At 53.4% G+C, this 17,471-nt stretch overlaps 1 protein-coding gene across 2 annotated transcripts; it reads right to left on the minus strand.

The window, feature by feature from the left end:
- Positions 1–119: 119 nt before the first annotated feature.
- Positions 120–17,220, minus strand: carm1 (coactivator-associated arginine methyltransferase 1). Of its 2 annotated transcripts, XM_042344684.1 has the most exons (16): positions 17,041–17,220; positions 12,941–13,066; positions 12,262–12,368; positions 11,859–11,963; positions 11,433–11,543; positions 10,957–11,134; positions 10,500–10,590; positions 10,065–10,146; positions 9,482–9,567; positions 7,510–7,599; positions 7,030–7,167; positions 6,803–6,892; positions 6,196–6,308; positions 6,020–6,097; positions 4,918–4,986; positions 120–2,998 (listed from the first exon to the last, which is right to left on the minus strand). In XM_042344684.1, exons 1-16 carry the CDS (start codon positions 17,177–17,179, stop codon positions 2,862–2,864), a joined length of 1,740 nt encoding a protein of 579 aa, XP_042200618.1. In that variant the 5' UTR covers positions 17,180–17,220; the 3' UTR covers positions 120–2,861. The 2 variants fall into 2 exon arrangements, with proteins under 2 accessions (XP_042200618.1, XP_042200619.1); XM_042344685.1 differs by lacking the exon at positions 4,918–4,986.
- Between the last annotated feature and the right edge of the window lie 251 nt (positions 17,221–17,471).

Below are 17,471 nucleotides of genomic sequence, written 5' to 3' on the forward strand. Positions count from 1 at the left end.
GAAAAGACTAAAACAAGGGCCCTGAGGAACATGTCTACTTCCAGCTCAGCGTTCTTCCAACTGAAAGCGTTGGTCCACTGGTCCGGATGGTAGAAACCAAAAATAAGTAACTCCTAATCTATGTACTATTAGTGTTTTATTCAATAATTCATGTATTACAGGATTATGATTCTCTACCATGGTTTCTAATGAACACTCATGTCTCTCGCATAATAAATCCACTCACAAAACAGATGAACAAATACCTACCGATTCTACAGACATTTCTAGATTACACAAATAGTCTAAAATGCTGCCAACCTACAGGTTGGTAGATACCTCTACACGGCTGGGATCAGGAGAGCTGTAAATGGATTAAACCAGAAGAGTTCAGGGTCAGCAACGAGCCTCATTTGTGAAGCAGGAATTCTATTTCGAGTGCAAAGCGAGTATAAACACTGCCATACACACACTGCTGTGTGAGTGTGTGCAGCAAAAGCTTTGTTCTGGTCAGCCAAGTGTCAGACACATGCAGATACCCACCACCAGGCTTTCGAGTATCCAAACCAGACAAGAGTTCCACTTATGTTTGCTGCTTACACACGGAAACATCCCCCAAGTCTGGAATGGGATGCTCACACTCTCCCTCCCTCCCTGGAGGGGAGACTAACCTGTTTACTAACCAGAGTGTGAGTCGGGGTAACTGGAGTCTAACCAGCCCAAACTGCATAGCTCATCATTGAGAGCGCTTCCACAAGTTTGCCTCTGCTTGTCCAGTTTAGACCACCCTACCTACTCTTTAGGGCTTTGGCTTGCAGGGTTACTGCGGACATATTTGAGTGTCGCTCACTCCCAACAAAACAACAGCTATAGAAGATATCGCGAGCTTTGCTTGGCAGCACTCTGAGGGGACATCAAGGCTGACGGCTTATGAATGCTTCTCTTTCACACTTGAAAATAACTTCATCACCTTGAGCTCAGCATCACAGGCAATGTGGCGATGGTTGAGCCACTTGACCACCATCCCACCCAGAAACTGGCTCAAAAACGAGCAAAGCTGAGGTTCTGAGTGGAAAACTGAAGGAGCGACAAACACGTTAGCACTTCACATAGTCCAAGGAGAGACACGGCCACAAAGAAGTCACTTGCAGGTGGTGAATGACTCCCGAGATTGGAGACCTTGAATGGGGACCTTGAGTACAGTAGCTAAATATTCCCCAAATTCAGAACCTCCTTTGCCCTCTCCCCGAGGCTGCCTAGGGTAAAACTGAAAAGTATTTTGTTCGTTAATCTCAGCCCCCGACTCCAGGACACTCCGCTAAGGGGCAGATTGCTCTTCAGGCAAATATATGCTTCAACAGCAGAATTTTCACGGTGCAGTGACAACATCTTGCTGCTCTCGAGAAATTAACAGTCATCAATCACATTAATGACTGGGTGCAACGCATCCCAGGCCAAGCCATGCTTTTCAATCGGCTACCAACGCTAACGTGAGGTGAAACTGGATTCCTTTGTTCCAAGATCATTGCCTCTATTACCCTCAGAAAGACCTGCACAGCTTCGCTATCTAACATCAAGGCTGGCTCTAATGCAACACCGAGAGATGCGTTAACAAGCAGCGTTATTACATCCCCACGTCACTCGGTCACTGCTTTGTGCTTGGGGAGAAAAGGTCTCGCACGACAGCAGCAATGATCCCCCCTGACCTGACCCCCCCCCTCCCCCCCACAATCAATTCATATTTTCATTGGCGAGTCTGTGGTTACATATCTTCCTCCCCCAATCCCCAGGGTAGGGAGGGGATGGGAACAATCTGGCTGGAGGGGGAGGTGGGGACTCACAAATAAAATATCCCACCAATCTCCCTAAAACCACCACCGCACAGCCCCTTCCTGCACAGCCTCAAACCTCGCTGCCCAGCTTTCCTGGACGGAACTAAAGGAGGGAATGATCCAAACACTGGTCACCAAAGAGTGAGCTTCATTCAGTGTTGGATCATCAAGTCACCGAGACCAGAGCCTGCTCCCTGCAGTGTACGAGGGGATGGTCATCTCACAGAGGCAGCCCGGCGAGCAGGGATGTAGCGTTATAAATGATTGTGTCCAACGTAAAAGCTGCAGCGTTACTCGATCCCTCTCACATTCCCAGTCAGGGAGGTGACGTGATGTGACGGTCTGTGTACAGTCCATTAAGCAGCAGTGAACGATTCCCGCAGCTCGTGAGGATTTCTTGCAAGACTCAAAAGAAAACAGAAGCTGTGAAATCAGTCCTTTCGTCACAGGTGGCGAGGCCCCGACGATAGAATTCACGAGCATCTGAGAGGATTCCCGACACTTTACACCAGGCTTGAGCTGAAACCCGGCCCCGTCCTCGCCCTGACTCACAGCAAAACATGCAGGTTTTTAGCACTTGGCATCTGTCACCCAACGTTAGCCAAAAATCACACAGTGTGGGGTTGGGGGAAGGCAATGGGGTCTGAGGCCATTGGGGAAGGTTTGCTAACGTCAGGAATTAACAAAGAGTTTTTTTTATATATACAAAGTGTTGCAGTGTGGCGGCCAGTGTCTGTCTGTCTGACTGACTGACTGACTCGCTGTTCCTAGTCGCAGGATTAATAGGGTTTTTGTTTGCGCGCGTGTTGTTTTTGTTGGTTTTTTTTGAAGATTTTTTTTCCTTTCCTACAAAACTTTACAAGACTGGTATCAAAGAATCCGCACGGTTCCATCCGTGGTTTAAAAACCCAATAAAGAAAAAAAAGGAGAGAGAGAGACCCTCTTCGACTGAGCTGAATCCACGACGATGAAATTTGAGGAGAGCGAATTGCATTTGGTTTCTCTGTTTATATCAGTTCAAAGGTCTGAGGTGTTGCGTTGTCTTGGTTCTTAGCTGCCATAGTGCATTGTGTTGGTGGAAATGGACATTGGGGAAGCCATGGAGATGGCTGGACCGCCCATGGTGAACTGGCTGTGGATCGGGTAATGGCTACTGCCAGCAATCATGCCGCCAGTGTTTGAAGAACCTGAGGACAGAACAGAGAAACAGAACCTCGGTCAGCACGTCACCCCGCAGCCTCATAAACGTCTCCTCTAAAGCACTGCAACGACAACAGCGTCCCGGAGCACTGCTCATCCAATGCCTACTCCATGCAAACACAGCAAAGTTTGCACACGGCGTCAGCGAGACCACTCTATCGGAGGGAGGGGTTAGTGGGTCGGTGTCAATCGGCCGGGACCCCAGGGGAGACCTTCCTTACCCGATGGCCTTTATTTAACATCCACATGAAATGGCAGAAGGGTATGGGTTCGAGCCCCACTTCGGGGCCTTAAGCTCAGTTATAATAATAATCCTCACCCACAAATATACAGTCACTTCACTTTACAGTATATATTCTGCGAAGCGCTTCGAGACTTCTTAGAAGACGTGAAAAGCGCTATATCAAATGCGAGGATTATTATTATTTGATACAGCGCCTCATCACGTCGCCAAGACATCTCAAAGCGCTTCACAGGATACGTTGTAAAGTGCAGGGACTGTGGGGGAGAGTGTGTGTGTGAGAGAGTGAGACACTGTTGAATGAATTGCGAGGACATCTGTTGCCTTAAGCCCAGTGAACCCTTCATACCCTGAGCTCGGAACCCACAGAACTCACAGCCTATGTGTGTGTGTGTGTGTCTGTGTTAACCACAGCTGCACTGAATGCAATCAGAGCAACAGAGAAAACCACGTGCGATGGCAATCTAAACGTGACATTGCCGGCAGTCAATCGGACCAAAACATTGGCTTTTCCTCCAGATTAATCCCCACCAGCGACTCCCGTCAGGAGTAACAGACTGTAACAGGGGAGGGGGTGGGGAGTGGGGGAGATACAGACGGCCTGGACTCCGTCACACAGGCCGGGAGGGAAATGGCCATCGAATAATTCCGTCTTTATCACCGATTTGAAAAAAAAGAACAAAAGTAAATCTCCAGAAAAAAAAACCCTCGTCAGCCCTTAAAGCTGGACAGAAACAGATGGACATTTGATTCCAAGTAACTCTCATCTCCTGCTCCCTCCAAACCCACGCTCTAGCGATGACGCTCTCTAAGGAGGCGGGAAGCAGCGACCTCTCTAAGCTGCCAAGCCTGGTATTAACAGGGTTAAAGCCCCCGCACTGCACTGTGTGTAACAGCCAAGCTCATCCCATCAGCCCACCACGGGTTCCACCCTCCACTATCTCCCGGCGTCGCTGTGGGGAAGCCAGGCTGTCCATCCAGTGAGTGCTGCACTTCACAGGGCTATAAACCAACAGTTAGCAACATGCAGCTCCAGGCACACACACAAGCTCACGCTGCTCCCAGTCTGGCTGCAGGACCAGTGGCTGCTCTGACAGTCAGCACAGGTCCACCTCAGCCCCAGGTCCACCTCAGCCCCCTTCATATTTAAACAAACACCACATGAAACGGCGAGGACAGCTCTGTGCCCAGCCTCTCCGCAGCACGAGACGAGCACACTTTGCACAGAGAGCGGACGGGTTTCTACTGACCCCCGAGCACTGAGGAGATTCACGAGGGGACAAAAACATGGCCCATTCTGGCCTCTGGTGCCTGCAAATGATGGTGTGTGTATGGAGGGCCCCCGTGTACAGGTCCAGAGAGTGACCTGACCTGACACCCTCACCCCACCCCCGGGGACGAGACGGGCATTATTATGGACACCAAACTGCGAAGCCCACCAGCTAACGGCAGCCTTACTCTGGCACTGTAAACTCGGTGCTCTCCTGTGCAAAGCGTCTGCCGTGCCCTCGGCCAACAAAGCCCTCATTGTGTGACGCCCCCCTCCCTCCCCCTCAATAGGAAGTGGACTGGTCACAGCTGGCTGCAGGTGCCTGGAGCCAGGCAGGTTCATTCCCTCTGGCAAGTTTCATTTGACCTCAGAGGGTTGAAAGGGCAAGTCTTTACCCTGTATAAATCCTGTGCTCATTATGGATCCCAGTCTTGAGTGAGTGTGATTCACTATCCCAGTGTTAGCTGTGAAGAGAGGAGGAGAAAGACACCTTCCAGTAAAACACGAGGCAAAGCACTGCACAGCACAGCACACAGCTCATTCCCACGTGAAACACTATTAACCCTGGCTACCGGGTGACCACAGCTTAACCCAACAGCAGTGAAGCCACGGGGGAGACCCTCAAACACAAGGCCAGACCTCCCGACAGGACGCAGACCCCCTTCACACCACACCCTGAGGAACCAGCGACGCAGCCCAGGCCACAGCGATCAATCACGTCACACGTCGTGTCAATTGTATAATGGTCCTGACATTTGATATGGCCACAATCTTCCAAACAGCTCAAACCTCTGCAGGTAACTGTCACTCAGTGTAATTGTTGTGAAGTGTAATGAGTGTTTCTACAGAGAAATCTCGTTGCATGGGGTGGGGGGTGAAGGAGGGGGAAGGCCACCTGACAAGATACTCCACCGAGGGGAGAGAGACTTGTAGGATAAAGAAATACAATGGCAGACGTGGAGAGGTGTGAGTGTGAGCCACACAAGATCCCAAACTAACTGCGAGATCTCAGCCTCACAGGAGATAAGAGCTAAACCTGCAGCAGCGGATTCCAGGTCTGAGCCAGGTCTAACCCGAGGAGGAACATCTCATCACACAGCTCGGGAGTTTGGGTTCAGGTGTTGAAACCAAGCGGGGGATATAAACACACACACAGCACAGCCCCACTGCACTGAGGTGAGCAAACCCCATTCAGACCAGAACATCACAGATCCGGGTACCCAGCAACGATCAATCACTGCACAGCTCCCTGCCTTCCAACCACCCCCAACACAATCATCCTCATCGACAGGAAGAGCAAACACCCGCTCGCCTGTAACACGGGCTGCTGTCATTTTAAGGCTGGCTGTGATGTGTAGCCGCGCGGTCGATTAAAACTGGTTTGGAGTTTGATCCGTTCTCTACTGCGTACAATGCGTCCCCCGGGTTTCCCTGACGCAACCTGTTATCACCGCTATAAGGGTTCCCCGAGAGGGAAGCGAGGAATCTTGCTCTTACCCAGTGGGATAAGGTTGTTGTGGCTAACGGCTGAACCCGCACCAATAACTCCACTCAGGTCATAGGCCGTGGGGACACCTGGGGAAGAGAAGCAGAGCCTTACACACACAGCCCAGTGACAAAAATCATTGCTGACGAGCGAGAGCAGAAAGAGAGAGAGAACACGTTAACCTTACCGGAGACTGGCATGCCCGAACTGAGGTTGTATGAGGAAGGCGTGTTCCACATGTTCTCTGACGGAGACGTGTAATGTGACCCCGGGGGAGGGAGGGGTGTGGCTCCCGTGTACCTGGGAACAGATGAGAAACTCTTTGAGAGCTCAATGCTCATAATATTAATAAATAAAGTGGTCGCTTCAATCCACGGCTGTTTGTGGGAGACATCGCTGTGCGAGATTGGCTGCCGCGTGTCGCCCGGAAAATATACGGTCACTCCACACGACAGTGAAGCGCTTTGAGACGTCTAGAAAACGTGATAAGGCGCTGTGTCCAATGCAAGGACTTGTTTATTATTAGAATGGACCTTGAGAGGCAATATCGCGGGGGCTGGAGTGGGGTTGAGGGAGGGGGTGAGGGAGGGGCAGGGGAGAGATGAGAGGGGGCGAGTTGGTGGGGAACAGCCTCCTGCTCCACGACACCCTGCGGCAGAAGTCAACGACGACGACAACAACTTGTGTTTATACACACCCCGGGTTCAGCAGGAAGCAAAGAGGGAGAGGAGCCGGGAATAAAGGAGAGCGTCAGCGAGAGACGGGAGGAGCCGTGGAACACACCCGGAACTCACCGGAAGAAAGGGTTCTTGAGGTCGAGCAGGTTACTGGACTTGGAGCCGGTCTGGTCTACCTGGGCCACAATACTAATGTCATAGCTCTGCCTGTGTGTGGGGGGGGGGGGTTAAAGGGCACAGGTCAGTCAAGAGGTCAACTGCCCCCCACCCCATCGCCGTGTATTAATGGGAATAGTGTGCGACTCACCCACACCCCTCCCCCAACCCTCCAAAGCCTCTGTTACCTCTTGTTGGCGTTCAGCACCACTGTCCCGGACAGCGTGTCTCCCGCTTTGGTGAAGAGCGGCGACTGAAGCAAACAGCGCACTTGGTACCAATGGGTCAACGGTTCTGTTGGAGCAGTCGAGAGCCACACAGTCACTCTGAAAGAGTCACAAGCCGAGCACAAAGGGTTAAACTCTCAGCACGGGGAGCCAAGGGGTTAACCGTGGCGGACAGCAGACATCGGACCCCGCCTCGGGATTCAACGGCCCCTTTGGCAAGCTCCTCACGCACACAGCGTTCAGTCAGCCTCACAAAGGCAACAACTAACTGACTCAGCCTCCCGAGAAAACACCCACAAAAGGCACGCGCCCCAAACCCCCCCCCCCCACCCCACCCCGATCGACTGACCCACTGAACAATTGGATGGACGGCCTCACGTCGCGGTGGGAGAGGAACCGGGCTGAACAGCAATTGACACAGAGGTTCAATCAGATACTCACAGGGATCCAACGAAGGCCACATCAAACCAGAATGCCAAACCGTGGACTAACCCTGAATGTAACATGTGGAATTTGAATGGAATTTCTATCCTGGAATGAGAAGCAGATCGAGGGGTTAGCAGCCGGGGAGAGAGAGACGACGACTCCAAAGCAACCGACTGCGAGGCCAACGCAACTCACATCTCTGGCTTGTTTGTGAGTGAGAGAGAGTCAGCACCACACACATCAATCAGGACAGGAATATAAAACAAGAGAGAGTGTTAGAAACTGCAAGGCTGCCACCTTTCCTTCAGGTGAGAGAGAGTTCTGGAGATTTCGATAAAAAAAAGTGGTTTAATTCCAAGGTCCAGAAAACAAACGGAGGTGTAGGAGGTCTAAAAGCCTTTTCTCTTTCTCCCTTAGAGTAAGTGAATGAGCGAGTGAACCTGATTCCCTGGCGAGGGACTTGCTGTGTTAGGGTGGTGGGGGGGGGGGGGGGAGGGGGGGTTTTGCCCGCAAATATACAGTCACTCCACTTTACCGTGAAGCGCTTTGAGACGTGATAAGGCGTTATATCAAATGCAAGGAATATCAAAGCTACTGCGTTTCCCTAAACTACCTCGAGCTCCCTGAAAATCAATTCACCTCTGCACTAAACCCAGGACATTTTAAATCAAACCAGGACTTTTAATTACTTTTGTGGGGGCTCATAATCTCACCTCCAGCCTCGGAGGGAAGCAGAGTAATTTCACCCACCAAATATAAAGTCAATTCACTTTACAGTGTGTCCTGTGAAGCTCTTTGAGACGTCTCGAAGACGTGATCAGCCGCTGTGTCAAATGTAAGGATTATTATTATCATTAATAATTTGAGCTCCTTTTACCTCACTCCACTGTCCTCACATGATCACACTCCAGGGCATTTGTGCTCTCGCTCGTCTTCTGCGCCCTCCCACACTGGCCTCAAATTCCACCTAGTCTCAGCCTGACCTACACGTCTGTCTCACGGTTTATAAGTGTCCTGTTGTGGGGCAAACCAGCCCTGAGTTGGGGGAGGTGAATGTGGGCGGGGGGTAGAGTGTAGGGAGTGTCCCACCAGTCAAATTGTGTGCGCACGGGATCTGGAGCGATTCCAGGGAGAAGTAGATCAGAACAGACCTACTGTAATTTCACGAAAATGTCACCCCTCCACATGGTATAAGCAGAACAGAGTACGAGGCCACAATACACTGCATGCACCCCTGTGGCTCAATGTCACTCCCCCACCTCCTCACACACACTCTCTCACTCATTCAGACTCTCTCTCTCTCTCTCACTCACTCACTCTCTCTCTCACTCATTCACTCACTCACTCACTCACTCACTCACTCACTCACTCTCTCTCTCTCTCTCTCTCACTCAGTCTCTCCCAAACACACACACACGCTCCCAAACACACACACACACACAAAAAAAAAACACCAACTCTAAATCACTCTGCTCGCCAGTAACTCACAAGTTGCCTGTTGGCACACACACGCGCACGCACACACAAACGCGGACACGCACACACACGCGCGCACACACGCACACACACACACGTGCACAGAGACACGCACAGACACACGCATGGTAACTTACCGGTTAACTGCGGGGTAATTGACCGGCCGGCCAGCCTTCTGCAAACAAAAGTCGCCCACAAATAACCCTCATTGTATTTTTTTATCATGTTTTAAGATATACCTTCTGGGTTATTTTCGTGAAATTACAGTACTTCCAACCGAGTAACACAATAAAGGATGGGCTGGTTGATTTATCAGGAAATTTAGCTCTTCCCGCATGTATATGCTGATCTTAGCCAACTGAGCACACGCCGGGAGTTGTGAGGAGATTCTGTGGCTGGCGACTCCAGCAGCCCAGCGCCCGTTCACTGTGACTTCAGCCTCACATACACGAGTGTTGTGGCGATGCTCTGGCACTCGAGTTCCATCAGCACTCTGAGTTCGACATCTTACCGGTGCAAATCATTCTCTTTGGCTTCTAGAAAGTTCACTGTGTACTTCACCGACTTGGCCATAAGAATCCGGATGTCAAATGTGTCCTTTTATTTTGGGGGGGGGGGGGGGGGAAGGGGAAGGGGTGGGGGGAAAGGGGAAAAAAAAGAGGGGGAAATCTGTCAGCCGTGGCGAGCCGCAGCGCGCAGCGTCGGTGGGCACGCAGGAAACGCTCGCCTGTCGAGCCGGTGCGACTTCCTGCCGGGCGGCGCTGGAAGTGACACCGGCGGCGACGGCGCGACCCGGAAGTGGGGCCGGCGACCAATTGGTTTTTTTTTTGTAGCGAGACCCTCCTCTTCGACCGCGCCTTCGGCCACCCTCCCTGCGCCACTCCCCACCTCCCCCCCCACTCCCCGATCCCAACCACCAGCTCGGGTCCAAATTCCCGACTGTCCAGCGCCTTAGGACGTCATCCCGACGTGAGAGGCGCCGTGTGGTGTCAATTGGTATTGTATTCTCTGAACAGAGCTTGTCGGGGGTTTGCACGGGGCTCGCAGCTTATCTCCTTGTGCTGTTTGGGCACCAGCTGCGCTCAGACACTCACCACAACCGGCTGCTTGAAGTACTCGTCGACGGCAGCGCCTCGCAAAGCTGATAAATCCACCCCGTGAAAAGAGGGCTGGTACCTACAACAACAGCAGCAGCAACAACAACAACGACATTCATTTATCGAGCGCCCTTCACGTGGGGCAGCGTCCCAGAGCGCTTTCGCCGAACGGTAAACAGGAGCCAAAGCAGCGCAGATTCACACCCGCGCTGAGAGGTGCTTCACACAGTCACTACACCGCTCTACAGTGAGACACCAACACACAGTCACTGCTCTACAGTTTCGCCCACAAAACACAGTCAATTCACTTTACGGTGTATCCTGTGAAGCGCTTTAAGACGTCTCGAAGACGTGATAAGGCACTGTATCAAATGCGAGGATTATTATTATTATTATTATTATAGAGAGACACTCAGCCATATCCTCCCTTACCAGAAGTTAGCTTTTGTGAACTGCTCCATGTAAAGCTGCTCGTCTGTGAAGGGGGCAAGATGGACGTCACCAAGAGTCGGAAACATGTTCCCTGCAAATCACAAAGGACTTCATTAACCCGGAGGCCGTAACCCTAACCCGAGGCAGGGAGCGAGTTGAGCACACGGTGTTCAACACTGACTGTCCGGGGACAGGTCCAGCCAAAGCCAATGGAGTTAGCAGCCAGGCACATCCATGGCCAAAAGCATGTGTATATGTGCACACACAAATACACACACACACAGATGCACACACACACACACAGACGTGCATGCACACGCACACGCCCACAGCGAGACGCTCGCACAGACAGACAGACGGGCAGTCAGCGAGGAGGCCAGTGACTGGGGAAACGGCACAGCCGTTGGTACATTACACACGGCTGCCTACGCCCTGTGCTGCTCATGGACTGACTGACCGTTGGGTTTGAGCCATTTCTTGGCGTGGAGGTAGCTCTCCAGCATCCGCTCATTGAACAGCATGTAGCCCATGGGCTCCGAGATGATCATATCCACTGGCTCGGGAATATTCACTTCCTCTACTTTCCCCGGGATCACCAGGATCCGGTCCCCCAGGTTATTGCTCTTCACTAGAAGCTGTCGAGGGAATCAAAGCAGCGGATCAACAACAACAACATCACCCTCCACGTCAGGCGGCTTCCCAGAGGGATTAGATCAGAGCCAGCGCGAGCTCCTGGGAACTCCCCCAAACACACAGCGCAGGACACAAGCGTCCACAACAACATTTACACAGCCCTTCACGAACGGACGGCACCTCAGAGCGCTTAAGAGTGGCCAGTTGAGCGGAGGCAGCGGGTAGTGGTGTAGGAGGAGGGCAGTGCAATACATGAGGAGGTGTTGAGGAGAATGAGAGAGAGAGAGAGAGAGGGATTACCTCAGCGTGCTGAGCCATGGAGCTGGCTTCCACTGCATACACCTTCCTGGCTCCGGCCTGCACCGCGAAGAACGACAAGATCCCAGAGCCACAGCCCACATCTAGCACAACCTGCAAACAGCCACCCGGTCACTGTACACTGTGCCCCCCCGTCCCCTAACTACCCCCAGCCGTTCAGTGGCACCAATCTCGCAGGGTGGTGGTGGGAGGGAGGCGGGGGCTAAGAACCCCCCGTTCTCTCCCTCTCTCCCACAGTCACAGCCACAGATTACGTTTGTAAAGCGCCTTTCGCGTTCCGTTGGGAGGCCGTCCCAAGGCGCCGATACCCACATATAGCAGCACCCCACTCCCCACACCCTGCCCTTCCCCCACCCCTGCAGGCCAACCCTTCCCCACCCCCACCATCTCTGCCCCCTCCCCTCGCACCTTATCTTTGAAGTCCGCGTGGTTTTGTAGTATTGCCCTCTGGTAGGTGCCTGTCCGTATATAGTCCTGCATCATGTTCTGTTGTTGGGACAAATAGCCATAGAACTGGGAGAGAGAGAGCAAGAGTGAGAGCGAGCGAGAGAGCGAGAGTTATAGGGACTCGTGGACATTCAATTCTCGAGTTGGTGAGTTTAAAATCCTTTCCCGCCAATTGCCCGTTCACAAATAAATAAATAAATAAAGGAAGGAGGCGGGAGGTGACCATAGGCACCGTAGTACGAAGAGGAAGGTCTTCAAGTGCGAGCTGAAGACAGGGAAGGAAGGGAGGGGTGCGAGGCGAGGTGGACCCTCTCTATTAACTCGATAAAAAGGCAGAGATTTTAACCCTCCGCCGAGTCGATACCTGGAAATACTGCACAGCTGACGACTCCTCCGTGCGCTCACTGAACACCGACCTCTCTGCGTTGTGATTCCGGTTGTTTTTCAGGATATTATAAAAGGAGCAGAAATCTGGGGAGAGACAGGGAGAATCACCGGATTGGGTGAGTGAGATTCCGAGCAGATAATAATAATAATCCTGGCATTTGATACAGCGCCATAGCACGTCATCGAGACGTCTCAAAGCGGTTCATGGGACACACTGTCAAGTGGAGTGACTGTTGTGTGTTTTTGTGGGTGAAACCAGCACAAGAGCAGGGAAGGAAATGTGCAAATAATATTCCAGACTGAGTCAAGGCTGGAAATGGATCATTAAATAGAGGTGCAGCGAGGAAGAGGCAGGTTGGGGCAGTCGTGAGGTGGGGATGGTGGAGACAAAGCACTGCAGACGGCATCTAAATTCAGGCTGGATTTAACCATCTGCACACAATCCTGCTCTGCTGGATTCAGAGAGAAGACTATGCGAGTGACCGTGACTCCAGGCTGGGGATGGAGGCTGTGACTGGGGGTAGGGACAGTGGACTGTGGATGGGGGTACGGGCTGTGGGTGGGGGCAGGTGGTTGTGGCTGTGGACTGGAGGAGCTGTGGCTGTGGGCTGTAATCGTGTAGTGACTGTGAGATGGGACTCGGACCAGGTGCTCACCGTTCTGGGAGGGAAACTGCAGGAGAATACTGCTGAACCCCAGCGTGATGATGAAAGATTGCTTCCCCACACGACTGCATTCTGTGTCCTTGCTCACACCGCACTTAAACACACACACGGAGTCGTCTGCCGGGTCAGAGCAGAAACAGCAAATCAGTGTTAAAGCCACACACCCCTGCACCTCCTGCTCTCTCTCTCTGACCCCCCCCCCCCCCACCCACATCCAGCGCTGAGAAACACAAGCTCCGGGGCTTGTTTTGTTTACACAGGTGAGGTGACGGTAACTAACTGCATGGATTGCTGCTCCACCTCGTGCAACGCAATCCACCCTCCCACGCCCCCAGGCTGATGACCCACCTTCATTCCTGCCACAAAAACAACCTACAAAGTTGTTCAATTGTAATGTGTCTCCCCTTCCTGTGTCCCTCCCCCACCACCCCCCCCGGCGCCCTCCTGTGTCCCTCCCCCACCACCACCACCCCACCCGCCCCCTTCTGGCGCCCCCTCTCCCGTGTCTCCCAACCCCTCTCCCATGTCTCTCCCGTCTCCTTCCTCCGGCCTTTCTTCGCTGCCCAATGTTCGCAGCCATGAATGTAAATGTTCACTTTCATGCTAATCGGCCTGTCACAGCCAAACTGATAGCGAGTGGAGTGAGGGAGCGAAGGGCTGAACAAAAGCCTCTGATGTGGAGGAAAAGCTCTTTGTGTCCCGGCAGAACAATGGGGTGAATGGGCTTATGGTGAGGACACAGCTGCCACACAAGGACTTTAAGCTCACAAGAGGGATAGGGGGAGGCGGTGGGGGAAGAGGTGAGGGGAAGAGAAGAGGTGGTGGGGGAGGGAGAGAGAGAGAGAGCTTTCCTTTCTTGGAATCAGTACTCCCCTCTCCAGTGATCAGGGATCGAACATTTACCCCATTACCAACAGTTTCGTCAATTAACAGATTAATAATTCCATTTACACACTGGCTTCAACTTCCATTAGGATGATCCGCAGCACTTTCTGACGTGGGTTCTTACTGATCGAGGTAAAAGCCTCCCCCGGGGGGGGGGGGTGGGGGGTGGAGAGAGAGAGAGAGGAGCAAGGGGAGCGGAATATCCCTGGTCTCCGGGCCCATTGTGGAGCCGAGTTTGGCCGTGAATGACTGTGTGCTCGTGCCTGTGACACGATGAATGATCTCTGTAATCTGCAGTGCGGTGAAGCAGGTCTCGGGGGGAAGATGTGTAGCTGGTAGCTGATTCCTACAAGCAGCACTGCAGGCAGTGAATCCGCAAACTGTACGTCAGTATTCTCTTCTGGGCTCTGGAACAATCTCAGACACGTTCTCTTCATCACCAGAGCCCGTGTCGGGACAGGTGGTGCCAGGCACAAACCTGCCACTCACAGTTGCCAACTCTCTCAACCCGTCTGTAAGACTGACTGGGTGGGTGGTGGGGGGGGGGAGTGAGGAGAGCACTGTGACTGGGCTCGATGCCTTTCCCAGATACAGCAACAAATTACATCTGTACAGCACCTTCCATGTCGGGAGGACGTCCCAATGTCCAAAACACTGGTGCGAAGCTGGTAGCTCACTCTCACCATTCACACACCTACACACTACGTTTGCTGTGAAGTTTCACAAAGCCTCACTGACTGTAACCAAGAGCGATCACAATGCTGAGCTCCAGATCGTGTTACTCCGTATAAAAATCACAGAGCGACTGGATCGGGGGAGATGCCGTCTTCTGTGTATAAAAGGCCGAGGGTACGTTGTCCACTCTCTCGAGATACGCACAGGCACCGAACATCACAGAATGATTCACACGATGAGAATTCAACAACTGTTAGCAAACATCACAACCTATTTCTGTACGTTACTGACAGCTCAACTAACATCGTGTCCTGTACACAACTGACACTAACACCACATCCTTACACTCCTGATAGCTCACTCAATAAAAATCCTTGCATTGACTGTTAGGAGGTGACAGACCAATTTATCAGGGAGGCTGTCAGCCAGGACACAGAGAGAAACACCCTTCTCCTTTCCAATGGTGTCACAGGATCTTCAACGTTCACCTAAACTACTCAAATAGGAACTGGAGGTTTATTTTCTCATAAAAAGGACGGGTCCTTTGACAACAGTGATCCCCAGTGCTGCACTGGAGCATCAGCCTGGACTGTGAGCTCAAAACCCTGCAATGAGGCACTGATGCCCTCCTGACCGACAGGTGATAGCGACACCAAATGGTCCACTCGCACTACGGAGAGATCACTAACAGTGAGCAAAGCAAAGCCACCTTAACCTTTGAAGGTTCAAAGTAAAACTGTATGAAATGGGTCAGATGCAGGAACGGACAGAAGTCGTGCGAGTGGCCAAAGATCCCAGTCTTCATCTCCTTCTCATGGGGTCAGGTTTCACTGAACTGGGCTCGATTACACAACTCTCCTTCTATTCTGTACACACGACGCGATTCCCTTACACCCGGCTCTAATTAGCTAATAATCACAAGATGTTCCCCGCACACACACAAACAAACACCGCCCCCCCCCACACACACACACACACAGAAACACACACACAACTCTCAAACGCTGGAAGCAGCTCAGGTTCTGCCCTTAATCTAATTTGGGTTAATTTCCAGGAATGCTGTGGTTTATTCCCTGTTGCAATGCGTGTCCGGAGCCGTTTCGCTATTTCCCCCAATTTCTGGCAACGGCTTTCACTGCAGAGTGTTTCCAGATGAGAAGCTGCACAAACCGGCGGTGAGGAGAGAGGATGGAGCCACAGCCATTTGGTCAAAGCTCTTCCCGGTCAGTCAGCGAGTGAGTAGCCGGTCACCAACCCTGGCGTCAACTGTGTACTATACTGTACACAGACACACACAGATATATTATCTATACATATTATACTATAATGTGTGAGTGGCAGTAAATCATTCACTTTGACCCTAATAATAACAATAATAATCCTTAATGTGATACGGCGGCCGATCGCGGCTCCGAGAACGCCTCGGAAGCGCTTCACGGGGATTCGCGCCGTCCCCTTGGGGAGTGCAGCGACCGCGCGATGTTCCGCGAGCGCAGCCCCGCGGGCGGGCGGTGGGGGTGAGGGGGCGGTGGGGGGTGAGGGGGCGGTGGGGGTGAAGGGGCGGTGGGGGGTGAGGGGGCGGTGGGGGTGAGGGGGGGTGGGGGTGAGGGGGCGGTGGGGGTGAGGGGGCGGTGGGGGTGAGGGGGGGGTGAGGGGGCGGTGAGGGGGCGGTGGGGGGTGAGGGGGCGGTGGGGGGTGAGGGGGCGGTGGGGGGTGAGGGGGCGGTGGGGGGTGAGGGGGGGCGTCCCGGCCCCACTCCGCGCGGTCACTACCCCCCCCCTCCCCCCTGTGTGAGGCGTCCTGAGACGTCTCGGAGCCGCCATCGGGCGCGAGGGGCGGATTCCCAATTCTAGCCGTTTCTTTCCCTCAGATATATACACATATATATACACATATATATACACATATATATATATACACATAACTGAAGTGATTTCATTGTCGGATTAACCTTCGATATTGGACGATCGCTCCGCCCCCGACACCGGGAGGGGCGTCACCACCACCATCATCATCATCATCACCAACACCACCACCATCATCCTCATCACCATGATCATCATCACCACCACCAACACCATCATCATCACCATCACCACCACCATCATCATCACCATCATCACCACCATCATCATCATCATCACCACCACCATCATCATCATCATCATCACCACCATCATCATCACCACCATCATCATCATCACCACCATCATCATCATCATCACCATCATCATCATCACCACCATCATCACCACCACCATCATCATCATCATCACCACCATCATCATCATCACTACCACCATCATCATCATCACCACCATCATCATCATCATCACCACCACCATCATCATCACCACTGATATACAGCCTCTCTCCCCCTCTCCCCTCTCCCCCCCCACCGGCCTGAGCCCCCCCTCGGGCGGGCGGGCGGGCGGCGCGGCCCAGGCGAGGCCGGTGCTGCGGCCCCGCGCGCGGGCCCTCCCCCTCCCCCCTCCCCCCCACCACCGGCGGCGGCGGCGGCGGCGACTCACTGCTGTGAAGGCTGAGACACGCGCTGTCCGGGGCGGAGCGCAGCTCCAGGCGGAGCGGCTGCTGCTCCTGATGCCGCTGCATCTCTCCGTTCTGCTCCGCGATGGACACGAGCCTAACGCCGGGGAAGGTGGCCGCCATTTTACCGCCTCTCCCCCTCCCCCTCACCTCCTCCTCCCTCCACCCCCCCCCCCCCGCGGGGGCGCGCGCGCACACACACGCGCGTCGCAGTCACAGGGCAGCGGCGCACGTCGGCGCGCGTCACCCCGACGTCGGCCCAGCGTCACGGCCCCGCCCCCTCCGCGATACCACGCGGCGCCGCCCGAGGGCGCCGGAGAGCCACTCGCCTGTCATGCCCACACAGCGCCACCCGAGGGCGCCAAAGAGCGACCCGCCCACCGCCACACCGCCACACCGCCACACCGGCGACCTG

The sequence above is a fragment of the Callorhinchus milii genome, unplaced genomic scaffold, assembly GCF_018977255.1.
Source record: "Callorhinchus milii isolate IMCB2004 unplaced genomic scaffold, IMCB_Cmil_1.0 Scaffold29, whole genome shotgun sequence".
NCBI classification, from domain to species: Eukaryota; Metazoa; Chordata; class Chondrichthyes; order Chimaeriformes; family Callorhinchidae; genus Callorhinchus; species Callorhinchus milii.